The sequence below is a fragment of the Amblyomma americanum genome, chromosome 7, assembly GCF_052857255.1.
Source record: "Amblyomma americanum isolate KBUSLIRL-KWMA chromosome 7, ASM5285725v1, whole genome shotgun sequence".
NCBI lineage: Eukaryota > Metazoa > Arthropoda > Arachnida > Ixodida > Ixodidae > Amblyomma > Amblyomma americanum.
Window position 1 is genome coordinate 178,069,592 of NC_135503.1, and position 21,831 is coordinate 178,091,422.

Consider the following 21,831-nt stretch of genomic DNA (forward strand, 5'->3'; position numbering starts at 1 on the left):
ACTTACAACAGAGTCACACACAAATAAAGGGAAAAAGCTGAGCATGTTGACAACTGCCATCACCCCTTTTCATAGGGGATGCTCCTACTATCCATCCATCCAGCCACACTGCATTTAGTTAGGCTTGAGAGCTTAAAAATCGCCAAATTTTCTGAAAAACAAGGGATAGTTATCGCTTATACCTCCACGTGTGAGCTGGACTGTGCGGAATAAAAGCGAACCGCTGCCATTTGAGCGAGCGATCCCGTCGAAGAATGTAGCGGCGACATGTACTTATTCCGAAGCGGACCAGCTGGGCGCCGCCATCTTGTCAACGCATCCCTTAACATGCCCATAGCGCGCGCGCGCGCGAACCAGCACGCAAGGACACAATACGTGCGTACGTACGCAAGCGGCCCACCGGTACGGAACGGTCTGCGCATGCGCACTCGCGACCCGCAACGATCGTGCGCACGTAAGCCCGTTCCGTACGGCCAACTAAAAGTGCGTAATAGCGCCTACAACAAATGCCGGAAGTCTCCGATGTGCAGCGAAGGATAAAAATAGTGATGCGGGCAGACCCACCCGAGGACCACGAGGCGATGGATTCGCGAAGGTATATGCGTCGTCCAGGGCAACCATGCACCCACTGTCGGGGCCGACGCCTACTGTGCGGAGCATTTTTTGAGCGAAGAATTCCGAGAGCCTTGCAGGGTGCGCGAAAAATTTTATTTATTTATTTTATTTATTAATTCAATACTGCAAGCCATCTTTTGGTGACAAAGGCAGGAGTGGGGGATTCAATTTCACAGTGCTTTGTGAACAACGAAAAAAGGGGAAAAAAAGGCCTGCAGGCAGGCAGCAAAATTTCTGTGAACAACTGAAATAATGGACGAGTAACGAACACTCTACATTAAAATTAAAAACAAATGTGATCACGTCTCTACAGCGCGCGATAATCCCATTGCGTCTTGCGCGCACTGAGTTGCCTACTGAGTATCATGACGAATGCTCTCGAACTCATGAACTGGCATGACTTTCGCACGCATTTTCTTTTCGGCCTTGAAAGCTATCAATATTTCAAAGCTAATTCACGTAGCCTTACATACCTGCCTCTATAGCCTTCGACATCTCTGCCCATGGGCGCAAGCACACCTGTTGTTTCTTGGGTAAATTCCGCTCTTAAATCACTAAGTGATTATCTGAATCAACAATGACAAAACAAATCCGGGTCGTATGTAATCCGAGTGCGTCAAGTTGCAGAGAAAGGTATGTTTCGAGTGCTCTCTGATCAGCGCGATGTTGGGCACAGGTGAATTACCGTGCAGTAGTTGATTTATATCGGTAGTAGTATGCAGTGCGCATACAGATATTTGCACTGTATTCTCTAAAGGACGCGCGTACTGCGACTGCACGGAAGAAAAGCGCAGCCGCCAAAAAGCGCTGCCGCAAATGCAGGCGCAAGGACGCCGCAGAATTGCCTTCAGTTGAGCCTTTTTCGTACTTTAAACGGCGCTGCGGCACCCATCCATATTTGCACAGTTTTAATTCGTGCCCTATGTGCCACTTATAAATGAACGAAGCCGCATACTTTCGTCAAATGTTGGCAGCCAGGAAAGAAATGTAAATATTTCACTGCCCTCTAGTACTGCAGTACTTCAGCAGCACACATTGATCGCCATTTCAGAACCAGCGAGAATGGTTTCGCCATTGCTTAAATTCAAATTCTGCTTCGCGGTAGAACTTGGCCCGCATTTTTTTTGCTGAAGTCTATACTCGGGGACAGTTTTGTGTGGCAATGCAGTGGAAGCTACAAGGGCGAAGCGCAAGTCTTCCGCAAGCGCGGTCTTATTACCCACACATGAGGGAGAGTTAGGCCGGCGGCGCGCCCTCATTGCTTTCATTTGCGTAGCCACAGAAAGCTACCACAACGTTTCCGTAGCGAAAGCTACATTGGCCACGAACTTGCGATTTCGCTGTGGCGGTGCTCCGAGGAGGCACATAGACAGACCTTGAGCCGTTGCCTAGCAACCGCCGCAGCTGGGCGGACGCCGCGCACCTCGCCGCGGAGCCGCCCTTACGGGCTTAACCGCTAACCAACGTATTCGGTGGCGCGATCTATGGGAACCACTAGACCCTGTGGGGCCCTGCCCTGCAGCCCCCTGAGTTTGCTTTACCGCGAGGCACCGTGCAGTCGCTGACTGATCATTTTCCATGCGTGCACCTTACGGTTCGTCGTGGTCCTCTCGGTTTTATCGGTTCTTGGCTGACTGCGTTGCCTAGATATGTATCACTTTGATATTGTGTACTTCGTTTTGTTTTTTGTATTAGATAGTTGAACGCGTTTGCTATTTTCTTGGTCACGTGGGTGGTGGACTGCGTTATATAAGCTGCTCATCTTTCTGAATAAATGTGTTGGTAGTCAGCGCCCTGTCCTGTCCACTTCTGTTCGTCCTTGTTTTTTCGCGCTGCATTCTTTTACCATGTCTCACCTCGAGGGTGAGCGCATTCCCTTGTGAGTTACATTAACTGGCAAGAGAGGGCGCCAGCATCGCTGCGCGGAGACTGCCAAAGCCCGCGCGCGGGAGAGGGGCTTCGGTTGGGATCGTCGGCCTGAGCTGACGCGTCGCTCGCGGCTCCGCTGTTCGCCGGCGGGGCGAGGAAGCGACGGGGAGACAGGCTCCCGTACTCGTCCCGTCCGGCCTTCGGAGGATACATCCCTTGCCCTAGCGCGGGCGAACATTCGCTCGAAACCTTGCTGGTGAGTCGGACGTCCTCGATTCATTAGCGTACCTTGTTGCTAGCTGGCGTTATTGTTTCTGTAGCAATAAATGCCTGTTTGTGTCAGCCCATGTGTCGTTCCTTTGTTCCCCCAGAGCAAGGCCCGCCGTGGTCGGCGAGCGCTCGGTAGCGTACGCGATCACGGGGTGGGGTCCGGGCGGCTTTGAACCGTGTCAGCCGCGATTGAGTGGGGAGAACGCACTTATCTCCCCATTTCAACCCCACAACCCCCACACACTCACTGAATAAAAAACTCATGTGGCGAGGCTGGGAATCGAGCCAGGGCCTTTGGCGCCCTCGTGCAGAGACGGTGGCAGTCCGCCACCACGGGTCCAGGTTTCATCATGAATAAAGGCGCATCTAGTGAATGCACGGGTTTCGTATATTAACTCTTCCGATACATAAATCACCGGCTTTTGCTACGTATATCTTGGCCTAACAGAGCTAGGCCATCAGCAATTTTTGAGATAGGGGCAGTTGGAAAACGGCGCCGGCGCGACAGCGAGGGGAGCGGACCACGCGATCGCCACCAAGGCAATGGCGCTGCGGTTGCTTTAAGATGGGCGCGTCTTTTGCTCAGCAGACGATGGCTCAAGCGCGTACAATAACGTATTTCAGGAATGCAAACGTAGTTTTCCTCTCGATATCTTTTTTATAAATGGGAAAAGGGGGCTCAGTAACATTTATAACGATAACTTTAGCACGGCACGTTGAAGAGGCGTTGGCGAACGGCTGCTCGTCTCGTTGTGACTTCTTATCTGCGGGAGTCATATAGTGACGGAATACTGCGGTCTGTCATGGAAGCTTAAAAGCTTATGGTGAAGGCTTCTTTAATCGTATCATTCTAGCCTTCTATAAGCCGGTTTTGGCGACTTCTAATTGTCGGATTTTATATTTAACCAGGTGATTTTACGAAGTGTATGGGAGTTTACATCCAGGGCGAGGCTGCGAAATTCAGGAGGTTTTTCTGTTACTTTTCAGAACGTTCATCAGACAATCTTTTATTCCTTAGCACAACTGTGAAAAGAAGAGAAGAGAAAACATCCTAATACGGTGCCTTTCTGCTGCAGTCGGTACTGCAAGGTGAGCAACAAGGGGCCCGCACTTCGCAAAATTTAGTGCTCTTACTGCGACTTCGGCCCCAGTTTTAGAATTGTTCTAAGTGAAGAGTAAGATTTTCGCGCTTCATATCGCCAGTAAGACAAGGAAGGTAAGCATTAAAGGTCAGCAGAGATGCTGCGAGCGCACGGCTGACGAAGCGGACCTGCGTACTACATTGCACAGTAGCGCGTTACCCACCTGAATTTATCAAGCCACATTACAAGGGGGCAAGAGCAAAGTCGCGTTCCTTCGCTTCTACCGTGCGGAACCCCATAAAGAAGGGCTTTCAGTTTTGGCCGAGATCTACACCCAGAAGCGTCCTATACCCTCTCGTACTCCGGGCGTAGAGTGAACTTAGCAATAGGTATACGAAATCCAAGCAGCGAACATCAATAGAGACGCGCGGCTAGAAGCAGGCGCGCCCGTTGGCTTTCCCCTAGTATAGTACACGAGCCTCAAAACGCTCTCACATTGTTGCTCGTAAAGGTTTATCCAGACGGCGGGTCATAGACTGTTTCGCGGACCGGTCACGCGGTGTCGGCTTCACGTGGCCCTGCCGGTGTTGTCCGGCAACAGCATCCACACGACGGACCAAACTCTAATCGGCATGCAGCAACGCTCTTATCGTGGCGCGTTCACACTTCTGCATTCGGCGGCGAGGGCAAGCGCAATCCGCCGCCGCGGCAGAAATTCCGCCTTAAAGGCGCGTTCACACTTTTCTAAAACTAGGCCCCGTTCTCATTTCCTGACGCCCGGGCGAGGCGGAACCACCGCGCAGCCGCGGTTTCTCGCGTTTCCACGCACATCCCAGCCACCACGTCAGCGTTCGCTGCGTACACAGATATGGTTAGAAAAGGGCATGAATCGATCCTGTCTGTGTGCCGTACCAGTATGCACGCTTACGTACGTTAAACGCAATCACACTACATTTTTTTGTTCGGCGTAAGCAAATAGACTCGCATCGAAAAGCCCAGCCTAGTGGCGTCATCTGCTTGTCCGCACGGGAACAACTACTGTCAACACAACCGGCGCTCCTCTTAAGGCAAGCAGCGGCAAATTTGTCACTCTAAATAATAAAAAAGCCAGTTTATCGCTTATACGTTTACTTATAGGTGACGTGAGACGAAGCGAAGGACCGGTGTTCCTTTTACGGCCAGTGAACGCGCTGAAAAAGGCAGCAACAACGACGAATTCATTCCGCGGGGAGGGGTCCTGCTTCGAAGGGCGCCCCCATGTTTGTCACCGCGGAATTTTTCCGGCGGCTGAAATCGGTCCCGGATTGATCGACCTCGCCGCGCCGCCTTCCTCCTTCGTCGGCGTTAAAAGCGACCGAACCTGGCCGAATCCGCTTCACTCGCCGAAAATTTGGTCCATTTGTAATGCGCCTTAAATGACCAATTTTTTCTGAGGTGACAAACATAGCGGCGTGCTTCGAAGCAGGACCAATCACTCCGGATTCAACTCGTCGTTGTTACTGCATTTTATATTGCATTCACTAGCCATAAATGGGGCACCGATCTTTCGTTTTGGTCTCATCTCTTTTATAAGAGAGGAGCGCAGGTTTGCTGTCAGAAATAGTTCCCGTCGTAACAACCAGATCGAGCAATGAAGCGGAGCTTATCGCGCGGTTCGTTTGCATACGCTGAAGAAAACGTGGGAGATGCGAGAAATGGTGTAATGGGCAGCACAAAATACCTGCTTTTAGCTTATGCATAAGCGTACATACGCTTATGGTGCGTAGACAGCATCAATTTATACTCTTTTCTAGTACGAATCAGCCTTTCGGCGGCGGCGGCGACGGCAGCGGCGGGTTTTGCTCGTTGTCAACGCCGAATGCCATAGTGTGAACGAGCCATAAAGCTGCATTAAAGCTAGAAATTTGTAGGTTTGGTGGGCGGATGAGATTAGGAAGTTTGCAGGCATATAGCGGGAGCAGCTGGCAAAGGACATGGTTAATTGGAGAGACAGGGAAGACCTTCGTCCTGCAGTGGGTGTAGTCAGGCTGATGATGATGATGAAAACTAAAGAGTAAAACGTAGCGTCGGGCGCCCACGTTGACGGGTTGACAGTGGACGCAAGGCTACTTTCGCTGGTGCCGCCTTAGCCCACAGAATGATAGCATTGTTATTTGACTGCCTAAAAAAGACCAGTGTGATGTAGTCGTTATAGTTGATGTGTACGATTATGCTAAAAACTTCGTGGTCCGCCAAAACAAAAAATGCCATAGCATTTCTCGCGTGATTCGGTCCGCGGACCTCGTAGACCGGAAGCTATGCCGCACGTGACCGCTAGTCCAAGGGCCAAGACAGGTCCGTGGCCCGTCGTCTGGATTCACCTTAACGAAACCACCGCTCCGTCACATCACCAGAATGCCGGTGCCGATCTGCGATTTGGAAGGTAGCCACATGAGTGCTCCTTCAAGGCTGAGGGCTCCTAAACACGCGTCACAGCGATCTGGAACTGAGTAGAATGCATCAGCTGCGTCCTATCTCGACCAAGCAGCTGCTGGCCAGAACGCTGGCGCTTTCGGAAACGACCAGTCCATTTAGTTTTTGACGCGAGTCTCGTCCCGTGTCCTCCTGTTTTTTTTTCTTTCAAGTGCGTCCCACATGATTTCTAGCTACCTAACGATCCTTGTCACTACTACTATACACTCTGTTATCGCAGCTATACGTCGCAGCTGCAAGTGTAGGCGCACCATCATCGTGTTTGCTGCTGTGTGCACCAAAGCGCCGCGGGTTGTGCCGCATCGGCAGGGTAGCTTAGCACATGGTGTTGCAAACTGCCTTGCAGTGCATCTGTGGCTGAAATCAACGTTTTTAGATCAGGACTGTTAAAAAACTTGCTCCAGGGATGCGGCCCTGTTCTGTCGCCGCCTTAATTTCAGAGAGATGCGAGCGCCACATTTAGCAGGTAATTTAACGCGGTGACAGTACCGCGTCAGTTCTCTTGGTTTTTGTTTTCGCCGCCGCGACGCTTGCGCCGGGTGCGGTTGCTTCTAGCCGCGGGTCGCTGGGGTACGAGAGCGCACAATGCTGGAGGGTTGAGCTTTTGGGTGTGTTTCTCGGCCGAAACTGGGTAAAGTCCACCGGGCAAAGTCGAAGAAACACAGCATGCTTCGGGCCCCATCGCACTTTGGCTTGATAAAATTCCTCACGTGAGTAGCATGCGGCTGCGCAAAGTGGTTAGCAGGTCCGCTTCGTCAGCCGTCTGCGGCCGCATCTCTGTAGACTGCTAATGCTTGCCGTCCTTGTCCTATTTGCAGTGTGAACCGCGACAACTTTCACACGCCGCTTAGAAAACCTCTAAAACTGCGGCTGAAGTCGCAGTAAACGCACTAAATTTCGCGATGTGTGTGGGCCCCTTAATGCTCACCTTGCAGCCACGACTGCATCAGAAAGGCACCATTTACGAGATTTTCCTTTTTTCTTCTTTGAAAAGTTGTGTTGAGGGATAACAGATTGACTGAATTACATTCTCAGAAGTAATTTGAAACACTTTAATTTCGCTGCCTCTGCCTGAGTCAAACTCCCACTTACTGAGTAAAATCACCTTGTTAAACACGAAATTCGACTTGTAGAAGTCCCCAAAACGGGCTTGTAGGAGGCCAAAGTAACTGCCTTGCTCCGGTATGCATGCAGATAACTGGAAAAGAAGCCCAAACAATGAAATTAAAAGCTTGCATAGGCGGAACGCAGCATTCTCTCATTACATCGGCTCCCTGAAAATTTGCGCGGCTAGGAACTCACCAGAAGACGAGTAGCCATTCACCAGCGCTTGTTTTGCGTACCCGGCTAACGTTACGGTTATAAATGCGGCTAAGCCTTCTTCTTTCATTCATAAAAGAGATCAACGCGGAAACTGGGCTTGGATTCCTTAAATACGTTTTGTACGCAAGCGAGCCACCGTCTGTCTGCTGACGCTTCTTAAAGGGAGACTGAGGAGAACCCTATCAATTTTTTTTTGTTAGCAATATCTGATAGTTCGGCATTTCATGGCTTTGTTGCCGCTTGTCCGGGAGCGAAAGATGCATTTATTTCAAAGAAATTTGGATTCGGAGTTGAAAAAGTTTTCCCGCCGCTCCGATTCAAACTCGAGAACTCTTATGACGACATGGACAACTCATATGACGCCACAGAACGAAGTGACGTGAAACGTGACGTAAACGGAGGCTCCGTGACTTTTGGAGGCTAGAGGTGTGGTCTAGCAGCTGCCGAAATGAAAGCTACCGCCACCGCACGTTGAAGTCATCTATCGGGGGTCGCTACCGTCGCTTCGTTTACGGTTGCACCGGCGTCTTGCCATCGTTACGATGGATCCCGTTCCCGAACCCGACGACGTAGTTCTCGCAAAAACTCCGGCCTGCATTTCAGCGACCTCAGCCCCACCGAGAGTGCGATGCTTTTGAGGGAGCACGGTTAGGTTAGGCGCCGGCGGGTGGTTTCTCCCTTCCTCAGAGAGCAGCCGTTGCAAACTAAATATCATAGCCCCAGTGCGGGGAGTCGCAAGGGGCCAGGACAAGGCCGGCGCCTTGCGCCCATCGGAGGCTGACCGGGGCTTTGGGGCCAAGGGATTGTGATTCCTTGAACGGCGCGGTTGCACCGCGCAGCAGGAGGCGTCGAGGTCTCCCACGGTTGCAAGGGCCAAGTTATTTGTTTATTTTTTGCCACAAAAAACAAATCGGTGGTCAAGGACGGTCGCGTTTAAAGTTGGCGGCTTGAAACTAAAGCCGGCGCACGACGCTTCAACTCCGCCAGATCCAACGGGCCCACTGGATCTGGCTCTCTCGCCCACTTGCATGTACCTTCAGATATGTACTGCGAATAGATTAAATTAGCCGAGCTCGAAAAGAGCTCCGCCCAACTGCCGCGGCTATTGAATACAACGCGCACCTCACCGCGGAGCCAAATCAGTCTGGCCGGGCCGGCGGCGGCTGGCGCACTCGGCGCGAAATAGACATGCTCCAAGTCACCCCGCCAGTGCGGTCACAGTGCGCCGAAGCCGCTGAACGCGTCGGCGGTCAAGCGCGGTTGGAGTATAAGGGCCTCGCTTTGACTGACGTGACTTCGCCGTGCAGCGCGCGCGCGTGCCTCGGCGCAGCTTAAGCACGCCTTAATAGAGCCTGCGCTTACGCTAACCAATGTATTCGGCGGCGGCATCCATGGGAGCCACTGATGCCGCCCGCTCATTCACTGAATAAAGGAAAAGAAGCCCTGTGTCTAGGTTGGGGATCGAACCAGGGCCTTCGGCGTTTGAGGCGGAGACGCTGCCACGACGGCTCAAGTTGCAGCCGTCAATACAGGCTTTGCACTCTTCTGATGCAGAAATCTCCGCGCTTTCGATAGTTATATCCTGGCCTAACAGAGCTAGGCCTTCTGATGCAGAAATCTCCGCGCTTTCGCTAGTTATACCCTGGCCTAACAGAGCTAGGCCAACAGCAATTTTTCTGAACTGCCTTGTACCTTGTCTCCCGTCCCTAATAAACGATTTCCGATAAGTAGTTTGAAGTTGCCTGGCACAGCCGCGAATGTTTCGCCGGGCAAGCGTGCGAATACACAAGTGCTGCCTTGTACGATCACCGACCACCGTGCCATCATAGCGTTTCATCGACCGTGGTGATCATCTCACAAGCCTTAACAGGCTCCTTCAAAGGTTAACTAGCACTTGAAGCGGCACTTGGAGTTCCTCTGCTGTTCGGCGCTTGTAAATCGAAGCGCGTCAAAAACAAAACCACGGGGCACGCAAAGCTTATAGACGCGAAGCGCCATAAAAATCGAAACTCTCCTGGCCGCATGTGGCGCCGCCAAGCATTGGTTTTCTTTGCTTCCAACATCAGGTTGTCTTTTGCCTGCCTTCCTTGTGTGATAAAAGGGCACTATTGGTTTTAAAACAAAACTTACTTCAACATTGATCTGCACAACCTACCTTTGTCATCCTCAGAGATTCGCGACCACATGTAGGATGGAAAATTCCTCCAAGGTGGCGTCTCTTGTCCTATGGCATCACCACGCTTGTACTTGCGAGATTGGCCTGTGGTGGCGATACCTGTATTTTGGTTCTTGTTTTCTACCTTAAAAGAGCTTTGTTTTGAGTAGAAGCGGCGTTTTTGTGATCAGGAGCTGGTATTCTATCGATACAAGCCAACTTCAATTTCTCCCCAGTGTCCCTTTAAGCTGGGAGCAGCACACGGCGCACCCTTCCTAAAGCGACCGCAGCGCCACTGCCTAGGTGGCGATCGGGTGGATCCGCTCCACCCCGTGGCACGCCGGCACTGTTTTCTAACTGGCCCTGCCTAAAAAAAATTTACTGGAATTGGCAAAAACCCATTAGAATATTGGCCATTGGAATATGTGCTTAAGGATGCTTCAACGCCTGTTGGAATGCATGTCAGTCTGTTTGCTTCTTTTGACCCCAGCATAAAAAGGACTGGCAATCGCGTGACAGCTGCCATTGGCCGTGTTCGATGAGAGAATGTACGCTAATTTTGTTCCGCTGCGCACGCTGGAAGCAAAACAACTGCTGCCGGCTGCGCGGCTGCTAACTTTCCATCTAGGCACACTGACGGGAGTAGAGAAACAACCTAGATAACAGCTGAAATCGTATTCAGGTAGCCACACATTAAGGCTGAGGCAAACAATTGCCAATCGGTTACTAGATTGCATGCAGCGCGCAAGGCCGAAAAGGCTCTGAAATGGGAACGCCAAAAAAGTGCATAGCTGGGTTCTCCCTGCATTTGGTTATTTTGCAATGTGCGCATGCTTGCTTGTTCAAAAGTGAGCCGCGATTCACCACATCGTTGATAGACTCATTGGAGACAAAAAGACGCGCGGAATGGTGATTCTGTTTTGTGCTTGTGGTTTTTCAGCGCCTAAAAGAGGCTCTCAAGAAGAAGCCGTCCAGGCAGTTTTTCCAGCTTGTCTTCGGCGGCTTCGTTACGGACTTGGATGGCGACCCGACAGACATCGCCAACAGGATACGGGTTATCGCAGAGTAAGGGCCACACTTCGCTCAAGTGGCACCGCGCGCCCTTTTACTCGCGTCTAGTCGGGAGAACAGTCGAGGAGACCTTAATGAAGAGGCTCCTTTCGGTTAATTCATGAATCCGTCGCCAGATTGATGAGAGGAGAATCGGAGAACAGCGTAACGACTTCTCCTCGTGCCAATATTCCATCGTGGTACCGGAAGCGTAAAGCAGGGTTTGCTTTGCCGAATTGACCAGTTTTTACTTTCTGTTAGGGTGCCAACAATGGGTGGTTAGTCGCCTCGTTCCCATCACAAATCAACCACGCAGCCTGCGCTGCTTAAGGTCTGAGGATTACCATAGGCATGAAAAAAGAATGCTGCGGCGTAGTTCTTAATGTTCTTTCCATTAGATCCCAACACTTGCAAGTATTCGGTAGGCGTCACGTATCTGAAATTTTCAGTTCATCGCGCATGGAAACTCCTTACAAGCCCGTTCATTGGCAGACTTCTCTGCTGTTACAGATAGTTATGAAATTGTGTGTGTGCAGGCAAAAGATATCGTTATTGCAGCATGCTACCGTCCTCCAGATGGCAATGTGTGTGATTTTTTTGAGTTCCTAGACAATATGTTAACATTTGTAAATGAAAATCATTATAATGTCATTATTGGCGGTGACTTTAATATTGACATGTCATGTAATACCTCCAGAAAAGTTGAATTTGAAAATCTGCTTAGTAGCAATGCCTGCTCTAACCTTATAAATATGGCTACTCGGTTGACACCTACTTCAGAAACTACTCTAGATTTGTTCCTAGCTAATTATGATATAGGGTCCATCACTACAGCTATTCTTCCCTGTTTCATTAGTGACCATATGGCAATATGTTGTAAGGTTGACACTAATCCGTTTAATACAACAGAGAGCCCTGCGATGTTTTCTCAGTTGATTTCACAGAAAACACTAGACTCTTTCCGTACAGAGTTAGAAACTACAAGCTGGGACTACATCCGGAACATTGCTGATGCAAATGCTGCATATGAAGCGTTTATGGGTCATTTCTTATGTATCTATAAAAAGCATTTCATTCGTAAGGAACGTGTAAAAAACAAAAATTATAAAAAACCTTGGATGACCCGTGAACTTCATAAAAAATCCATAAAAAAGATCGACTTTTCAAAAAATTTATGAATTCCCGTAATGAGGCGGACCTTCTAGCTTTTAAACGTTTCCGTAATGTTTTAAATAAAGAACTGAAAAAGTGCAGGGACGCCTACTACTTTCGTTACTTTTCTATGTGCTCAGGTCGAATGAGTGAATTATGGAGTAAAATGAATGCTCTTATGGGACGTGGGCAGGAAAAAGATTCCGTAGTAGAGATTATACATGACGGAAAAACGCTGAGAGGGGACGCAATGGTTAATGCTATTAACGAGTTCTTTGTTAACAGGAATGTGACTGCACGCCCTTCAGGAAACAACACAATGCAAAGTACAGCTAACACCAATACTTTTTTCTTAGAACCAACCGACATTCAAGAAGTTTGCTCTGTGTTTGCAAATTTGAAAAATTCGCGTAGCTGCGACGCTGACGATGTGCAAATTAGTCCAGTGAAATATGTCCTTGACGTTATAAGTCCCATACTAACCTACATATATAATCTTTGCCTTTCAACTGCAGTTTATCCAACAAAAATGCAAGTGGCTCGAGTGATTCCGCTATACAAAAAAAGGGTGATAACCGAGATGTTTCGAACTACCGCCCCATATCAATATTGCCTGTGTTTTCTAAAGGTCTGGAAAAAATCCTATTCAAACAACTTTAACGTTTCTGCCACAAATATGATATAATCACAAAATCGCAGTATGGCTTCCAAAAACATCGGTCCACAGAACTGGCACTTCTTGATCAAAAAGAATACATTTTGCAAAACTTCGAGGATAAAAACTACGTTCTGGGGATTTTTGTTGACTTTACGCAGGCTTTTGACAACATTAATCACTCTATTCTTTTTGATAAATTACATCACTACGGTATCAGAGGACATGCACTTAATATGTTAATTAGTTATCTCTCTCACAGAAAACAATTTGTTCAAGTAAGCCATTTAATATCTAATCAGAAAGCAATAGTCGCAGGCGTACCTCAAGGAAGTATTCTTGGTCCCTTACTCTTTAATTTATACATTAATGATATAGTATGTATATCATCTGACCTGAAGTTTGTTATATATGCAGACGACACTAGTATATTTGTGCCTTCATCCTCTTGTGCTGACGCGTTCGTTAAAGGAAACATAGCCTTAAAAAAGTTGGAAGCTTGGACAGACAGTAATCAACTGAATAATAATACAAAAAAAAAAACAAAAGCAGTAATTTTTCACCCTAAGGGTAAGCAGCTATCTACCGATTACGATCTTCTGTTTAGAGGTACAAGGATTGAGGTCGTCGAAATAATAAAGGTATTGGGCGTTTTCTTTTCCAAGACGTTGCAATGGGATGACCACGTAAACCATATTTTGCAGAAATTATGTTCCATAACAGGTATACTCAGTCGAAATCGTTATGTCTTTCCAATGTCTGCAAAACTAGCCATTTATTATGCCTTATTTTCTTCTTACATGAACTATTCTCATTTAGTCTGGGGCACAACGACCGACAAAAACTTTAGTAGTCTTTTAAGGATGCAAAAAAAGGTTTTACGGACGATTAATAATTTGCCTAAGTTTTACTCAAGTAAATTTATCTTCAGAAATCTTAAGGTCATTCCAATAACTAAAATGTATCATTATAAACTCCTACGCGAATATAAACTCAGCATCAAGGAAAATCAAAGGCTGTTTTTGGACATATCGAACTTAGAATTAATAGGCAACGCGGCCTACAATACGAGGACAACAGACCGTTGGAAAGTGCCAAAATGCCGTACGAACTATGGGTTTCAGAGTCTTAGGAATAACCTGCCTCGATTTCTAATTGAACATATTAAAGCGGGAACAGATATTTTAGGACTAAATTTCCGGAACCTGAAGGCGTTGTTTTATTAATTTGCATGTCCCTAATACACACCACACATTTCATAAACAAAGCACCTTGTACAGATATTTAACCACTGTTTCATTATGACTGCATGTCTTTATTTCCCGACCGTTCCATGAGCTTGACGCCATACCTTTCATAAAAATGCCAAGTTATAATTTTGTTTGTCTCTGTATATTTCTGTATATTCTTTTCTGTACATTTGTTTCTGGATTGTGTTGCTTCGTTGCCGTCAATGCCAGGGGGGACCAAGATTTTTTTTTTTCAAGCCGTAAAGGAACGGCTTTTCTTCTTGGCCCCTTTCACAATGTGTACGTCATGTTGTGAAGAACAAATAAAAATGAATGAATGAATGAATGAATTTCCCAAAACCTTGCGCATACGAGAGCGACAGCTTTAAGGCTCCCGATGAACGGGAAAAGTGCCTCCGACGTTGCGGCCGGAGACCCACGTCACGCGTGGATGGCTGGAATGAAGATCATTGAAAAGAGGACTTGCGTGAATTAAAGGTCGGCGCATGTCTCAAATCACGCAACTTTATAATGTAACTGGTTTTACGGAATTAAAGAACTGCTATAAATTTTACCCGCTATTCAAACCAACGACTCATGGGTCGCCCAGCTATTGATGCACGCTTGTACTGTTTATATACATGCGCGGTGTTACACGTGTACGGAGCGGTTTTCCCCGTAAAGTGGCATCTTACGAATGTAGTCTAATGAGTATGTGTCTAATTAGGGAAGTTTTAATTACGAAAATAGTAATTAAGCGAGCAGCATGGAGTATGGTGGGCTACTGTGAGGACGGAGTGAGTATTTTTTGTATCGTTTAGTCACTCACAATTGTACCCTCTTTCGAAGCTATGGCAGGATGGCATAGGAGTTCACTGCAAAAAGGAAGCTCAAAGAATCAGACTCCGACCGCAACAGTCCAACCTTTACATTGTGGCGTTGCCAGTGGCGCGTCGTGGACCCAGCATGCGCGCGCCACCGACGGTTATGTGGACACTCGTGATGCATATTCGTAACCTTCATGCATGGTGCCACCCGAGAGACACAGAGAAACAGCGTCCGGCTTGGTCCGACGTATGCCGGCCAGTTTTAATTTGCCAATTCACACCCGCAACGCATTAGACGGAGTTGTTCATTGGGCTGATTTTTGCGCATGTCTGGGACTAAAGGTTAATATAGTATCCGTGTGCGTGTGTAAAGCCTACAACAGACCCAGGAAAAAAAAGCAGGCGTCTTTTCTTTGTAGTGTACTTCTGGGTAACACTGCGCGGTCAAAGGCGAGATGGAATGGACGCTAATTATCCCAAATCTTGACAAAACTTTTTGGCAGCAACCACTTGACCAAATAGATATTTTTGACGAAAGAAGCAGCTGTACCTACGCAACAATTAGCACTTATGCCCAATTCCCATTAAATTCGGAATATTTTCATATTTCATCTGATTCGTGGGGCTAGTTCCACCGGTGGTACTGGCACCTAATCTCATTTGTAGCCCGGGAGAGTAGCGGCTTTTTTCTCCTGTTTCAAACTGTATGCACGTACGCTGTTCGTCAAGAGGATCTCTACTGCACAAGGTTTCTTCCGAGGCTTTTTCACGCCTCCGGTGAATCGAAATTGTCCTTCACTTGTGGCGATCCAAAAAAAAATCATTGGGTTTTAGAAGCCCGAAGCAGATAATCCTTCAAAGTTTTTAGCGGCTTTTTGTTCTTGTGTCGAGACCACAATGATTTTTGTTGTGCTTGTCAAGGCAGCCAGTTGCAACGGCGTATGTGCTGGTATGGTTAAGAATGGAGCCTGTTGCGTCGAGCTCGTCGTGCACGTAGTTTGTTTGTGAACACAGATTTCGCGATGGTTTATTTATTCCATTAATTTTTCATTTCTGTTTTTGAAATACCTTACAGGCCTAACCGCCGCGGTGGCTGAGTGGTTACGGCGCTCAGCTGCTGGCCCAAAAGACGCGGGTTCGATCCCGGCCGCGGCGGTCGAATTTCGATGGAGGCGAAATTCTAGAGGCCCGTGTACTGTGCGCTGTCAGTGCACGTTAAAGAACCCCAGGTGGTCGAAATTTCAGGAGCCCTTCACTACGGCTTCTCTCATAGCCTGAGTCGCTTTGGGACGTTAAACCCCCATAAAACTAAACCTTACAGGCGTGTGGGCCATTGTGTAAGAGGGCGTCAAATTTTAAACAGTGCGTTTGAAACAGAATAAGCAGAACAGAATGAAAAAAAATTAACTGCACAGACTAATGCTTGAACATGCTGAAAAAGAACAGAGTAGTAGACATAACAACAGTGAATCAGAGACAACATGCGCAATAGCGGTTAAAGCACAAAAAAAATAATACAAAATGCGCGCAACTCATGATATCAGTCCGCAATCAAACAAGTCATGTCATTGTATATTGACGTAATAATGTGCAAAATACTTCACATAACAGTGAAAAAAGAAAATTGAAAAGCAGAAACAAAAACGTAAGTACAAAATTGCAACAATACCGGGCTTGAAAGGTGCAGCAAAGCAAAAAGATACTAAAAAGCTGTGGGAGAAGCTATGTTAGAGCAATGGCTGATGTAAAATGGGTGATGAGTTGATGCAATGTATACCTGGATCAGACAGAGAAGCTTGGTTATGTGGTAAATAAAACCATTATCTGATTGGTCGATGAAGTGCCGAATAATTAAAAGCTAATGTGTCCCCTTATATCCGTGTAAGCGGAGGTGATTGTGCAATATTTAGACGCGCGAGATGGAACGTCTAGATGAAGCGGACACGATCTGTTGAGGTGAACGTACTTGTGCAATGCAAGTATAGGACAGCTGGACTAGCGTGAAGGAGTTTATCGACGTTGCTGTGTGTGTTCTATAGAGCAAAAACAGGAAGTAGGTCATGTTTTTACCTTTAGACTACGACACAAAAACTTAGTTCGGAAAGCATGTGCTGCATAACAGCAAAGTAAACCTCGGTCTTGGCTTGTACCTGTGACCTCCTGGAAGAATATCACCTCGTACTAATCACCCATATGCAGTTACGACCTACACAACTGTCAATTCCATGGTTGTCTAGGTATTGTTGTCATTCCCGGGCCTTGCATGATGTGCAATTTTTTTAAACGGTTCCTCTGAACTTTTTTCTTTCGTTTTGTTCATTCCCACCTTGTAACAGCACGAAAGGGATTAAGGTATTATAAAATGCTTGAACATGCGAAAAAATGAACAGAATTACAAGCATAACGGCAGTGAATAAGAGAAAACATGCGTAATAGCATTATTAGTATTAACACTGTGCCTGTCGAAGCCAAACTGCTTGCAATGCCTCCTCCTGTTGGATAAATCAGAGCAGCAAACGTGCGCCCGCTTCCGCATTGCTACCTCCCCGCATGCAAACACAGTGAACGTGCGCGCACTAGCTTCGCGTTTCGTCGCTGCCTTTCTTCTCGTGACTGGAGCCGTCTTGGTACATGTAGCACCTGCTGTGCCACACGGCCAAACGTTTTTCCCACCAGACTAGGCGCATATGCGTCGTGCGGGGCGGATCACGACGGTGGATTCTCAGCATGGAGGAGGCTGGTGCGGTGAGAGATGGTGCACAGCACACAGCACTGAAACTTTCTTGGCCTTTAGCAAGGCAGAACACTCCCGTCGCAGGTGTGGAACCTAATGAGTCCCAGTGTAGGCGGAGAGTCTTTGGTAGTCTGCAATATGTGTTTTCTCTTTTCCAGGGAGGTTGACGTCTTCATCATCGAGACACATTACCAGAGGCCGCTGCCGCTCTGCAAGACAGTTTTCCCGACTGCGTTCAACAGCTACGGTTCCTTCACACCGAACGTGCCCATTGTAAGTCTAACCTTCGCGCTATAAACTGGAGGCAGCCTACTACTGTTTCTTTATGTGGTAATGCGTTAGAAGGTGCACGTGTGGCATGTGATTTGTGCAATTTCATTGGCGCGTCATTGTACAGGGCAGGTTGCAATGTGTGTCGCTGCACAGGTATGTGCCATCGTCGTCAGCGTTGTCCACGCATCCCCCCCTACACACAAGTAAATGAGATATTTAACTTTTATTTACTGCAGTTAGGCTGCATGTTTATATTGAAAACTTGGAGATAGTGGCATTTCGTGATATTCTATTTTGTACTATTTTAGTAACGAGCCTGTCTCTTATATATATGCACATCTAAGCTTTTGCGGCATTCCTTTTAACTACGCATGCCGGAGTGCGGCACTCAGCATGAAGCTCCTTCCTGGGATGGTATTACGGATCGCTCTCAAAAAGTGTCTCAATTTTGAGATCGTGACGTCAATATGACGACACCGCGAGATGCCGACCGCGGAATCAGCCAATTAGCAGCAAGGTTGCGGGGGCTATTAGCAGGGCCCCGCCCCGGAACCATTTATACGCACAAGGGACCGTTATATAATGTATATAATGTTTTGCTGTAAAGACGCAGTGAATGAAACGAGTAATGTTTTATTTTGCTAAGAAACTGTATTTCAAACTCAACAACACCAAGCAAAACAAGCCATGTTTTCATTTTTTCAAATGAATTTGCTCTTCAGTAATTTTTGTTGCCGCGAAGGTGTGCTGTCAGCGGTAAAGCGTGAACATGTTAGTCTAAAAATAAACAGAAACGCTATGAAGAAAACAAGTAATGTTTTATTATGATAATAAACTGTGTTTTAAAGTTAATAACAGGAAGGAAAATTAGAAGCGTTCTCATTTTTTAAAATAAATTTGCTGTAGGGTAACTTCTTCCGCCTTTAGGGCGCGCTGGCAGTGGTATCGCGTGAACATGGCGGCCTGCAAGAAAACAGCTGATTCCACGGCTAGTTCCCGACTTTTTGCGTGTCGTCTAAAGTCAAGGTACTTTGGGGATGTTTTAAGTGCACGTAAAAATCTGTTTGAAGGCAGTGAATGCTACTGACCTGCCGAGATCAACTTAAAAGCAGCGCTCGACTCGAAAATCGACGAAGACAACTTTAGTCTGTGTTCTCGGTCGGCGCCTACTACCGATGACCGAGTGACGTGTGGTTCTGTGTATTTTTTTTAGAAAATACCAGAAAACAATTAATTATCGCAGATAAGCAACTGCCGACTGACGGCAGCAGACAGATGCAGCTGCTGATAGCTTGCAATCTCGGTGCGGGAAATGAGAGCCGACACGATCTCCCTGTGTGGCAGCAATCACTCTTCTGCCTCGTAACCAAGTGATGCCGCCCACATCGGGCTAAGGACATGATGCCCCGTTGGTGTTTTTGTAGCTCCGTTCGGTTGTTCTTCAGTTGTTGCGGTAGTTTTTTTTTTCCAGTGCAAGATGCAGAAATTGCAACGTGTATGCTCCACTCAGTTTGTTTAGAGAAAAGGACGCACTTGATTTGATAACTTTGCTATTGTCACCGAGCAGGGAACGAGCTTGTTCCATTAACGCTATTTGCTGGTCTTTACTGGGGTCAACCAGGCAAGTAGAAGTTGCTGGTATGGCTTGTGTAACGGCTAATTGCAACAGGGCAGAAAGTTGAGCAAGTTTGTTCACGTTCGCTCGTACACAGCACTTTAATTCTCCACAATGAATGTGTAGAGGCAATGTTCAAGTTTGCATATGATCCAAGGCAATAAGGTAGGTAGGACAGGGCAGTGATGTGCAAAATGTTTTTGTATTTTGTGCAGCAGGTATAGTGATGTTGGTATAGCTAGGTTTGATGAAGGCAGTGTTTGAAGGGCTTTAAATACTTTACATAGCTTCTAACAGCATGCACTTCCTTTCTGCCCGGAAGAACACAGGTTTTTTTTTCATTATCGTCCATCTTATCTGAGGCACCGTGTATACAGGCCGCTCCAATAGGAATGAGAACAACCAATTGAAAACGACTAAGATATTAAATACCTAGAGCAAAGTAGCTTGAAAACAGTTACACTTGTCACACATATTATGCGGCAGCATAACGCATTGTCACCGTCTCATGTCATCATGGACAAGACTTCATAGCCTTGTGTTTCGGAGACCAAGCTAGGTGTCAGTTATGGGGCAATAACCGAGTGCTAAAAATTTCCCATAATGGAGCTGCTTGTATATCCTTAGAGCTGTGCAGCATTCCCAGTAACGGTGTTGCATATTTTGTCATTGATAAATAGTCTCTACTCACACACAATCTCCTCGATGATGTGTCTGTGATGTTTGCACATCTTTGGCTATCAGGGAAGATGTTCTTTTCATTCAGCAGTAATTGTAGGCACTTCACCTGACAACATTTATTATCCATTGTTGTACAGTGATCTCCTTGCAGTAGGTACAGCTTTCAGCACAGAGTGAAACACCTATTCACATACCATCAAGCTAAAAGCTTAGCTTTGATATTTATACATCTTACATGTGCAAAATGTTTTCTAGTCCTGATTAATGCATTATGTACACTGTACCATGCAGTATTTATTGTACGGGTAGCCTCTGTATGAAAGAAAAGAGGCACTTTGAACTCAATTTTTTGTAATTTTTTTCTTAACTGCACTTGGAAATGCCATATGGTAATTGTACATCAAGGTAAAGTATGCTTGTATGTAAACTGCCTTTTCTGCAATAGAAACAATCGTGTCAAATGCTGTGCCTAAAAAGTAAATGCACTTACTGAATGTATGCTGCACCAAAAAACAGCTTTGGTGGTGCTCTTTGATTACAACAAGCATCACAAATATTCCGTGCCTTATTCCAGCACTACACTTTTAGTTCATGCATGTCTGTCACACGGGTAATGACCACAGGCACTCCACCAAGCTGGAAGAAGATAGCAGAGAAGGGGAAGGTTGGCTGACATAAGCACTGGCAAAAGAGAGTTCAAAATGATGCTTTTCGCAAATTGGGCGAGCTGCTTCAACACATTTTCCGCCTTCAGGAAGAGACTGTGCAACACACTGCTGAGGGACTGGGAGGTATACTGGCAAGCACACTGAAAATGAAGTGGCAGCCGGTGGGGCACTTGTTTGTCACTGCAGGCTTCTGGCCACTCATAGCTTGGCCAAGGGCACAACCACATCACACAGTTGCTCACACACTTGCAGATGTGTGTTGTGCACTGACATGAGGCAATGACAGTGGCAACGCGAACATTGGCCGATATGACTCTCCACGCCATCATGGTGAGTCGTCTCTGGACGCTAGATTTTCCACCGCAACTGCTGAGTGGGGTCTGTAATGCCACGCAACTGTTGCAAGCAGCCATGGCTCCAGTGGGTAGATATAGTCTCCTGCATAACAAAAAATGACGCAGCTAAGCATGTCTTTTCTCAGTGATCTCAACAGCCTTACAGGACGTTCTGCTATACAGTAGAAGAATCATGCCGAGTATCCCACATCCAGGCTGTGCTGAATATGACATTCAAGAGCACACAGACATGCAGGATTGAGATGAATAAGTGAGCACTGCTGTTAGATCAGTCTTTTACCACCATATTGATATTGTCAGGACTCGGTAGAACCCCGAGGAGAGCTGAAGGTAAAACTGTTTACTGGTTAACCAGAAAAAGTCCCTGCGCACTTGGAGACGTAGGCACCGGCCGCTCATAACAAGGCAAGATTTCTCAGAGCGCATTCGGAAAGGATTCTTGCCATCTGACTACATGATATTGTCACGAATCGGTAGAACCCCGAGGATAAAAAAACGGTTTACTGGTCCACTAGAAAGAGTCCCTGCGCGTTTCTAGCTTCTTCCCCTTCTAGCTTTGCGCTCGTAGATCCAGTCGTAATCTTTTGCGTCTTCTTGCATGCGGCATTTGCCCCCCTCCTCATGAAGCATCGTCTCGATGGTAAGAAAAGGAAGTAGGAGGTCAGGATCGGTCCGAGTAGTACGGCTTCATACGTACAACATGGACGACGTCGACTTGTTGCTGGCGTCGCTTGGATGTCGATACCCCGTCCGGCACCACCTCATACGTGGCGTTGGTTAAACGTCGCAGCACAACATAGGGCCC

At 47.2% G+C, this 21,831-nt stretch overlaps 1 protein-coding gene across 1 annotated transcript in view; it reads left to right on the forward strand.

Annotated features, from left to right (window-relative positions):
* LOC144096771 (chitinase-3-like protein 1) overlaps positions 1-21,831 on the forward strand; it is a 1,054,958-nt gene that overhangs the window by 943,432 nt on the left and 89,695 nt on the right. The window contains exons 10-11 of the mRNA XM_077629650.1: positions 10,727-10,851; positions 17,592-17,706. Coding sequence (XP_077485776.1) covers positions 10,727-10,851; positions 17,592-17,706 — 240 coding nt within the window. The remainder of the gene's footprint in view (positions 1-10,726; positions 10,852-17,591; positions 17,707-21,831) is intronic.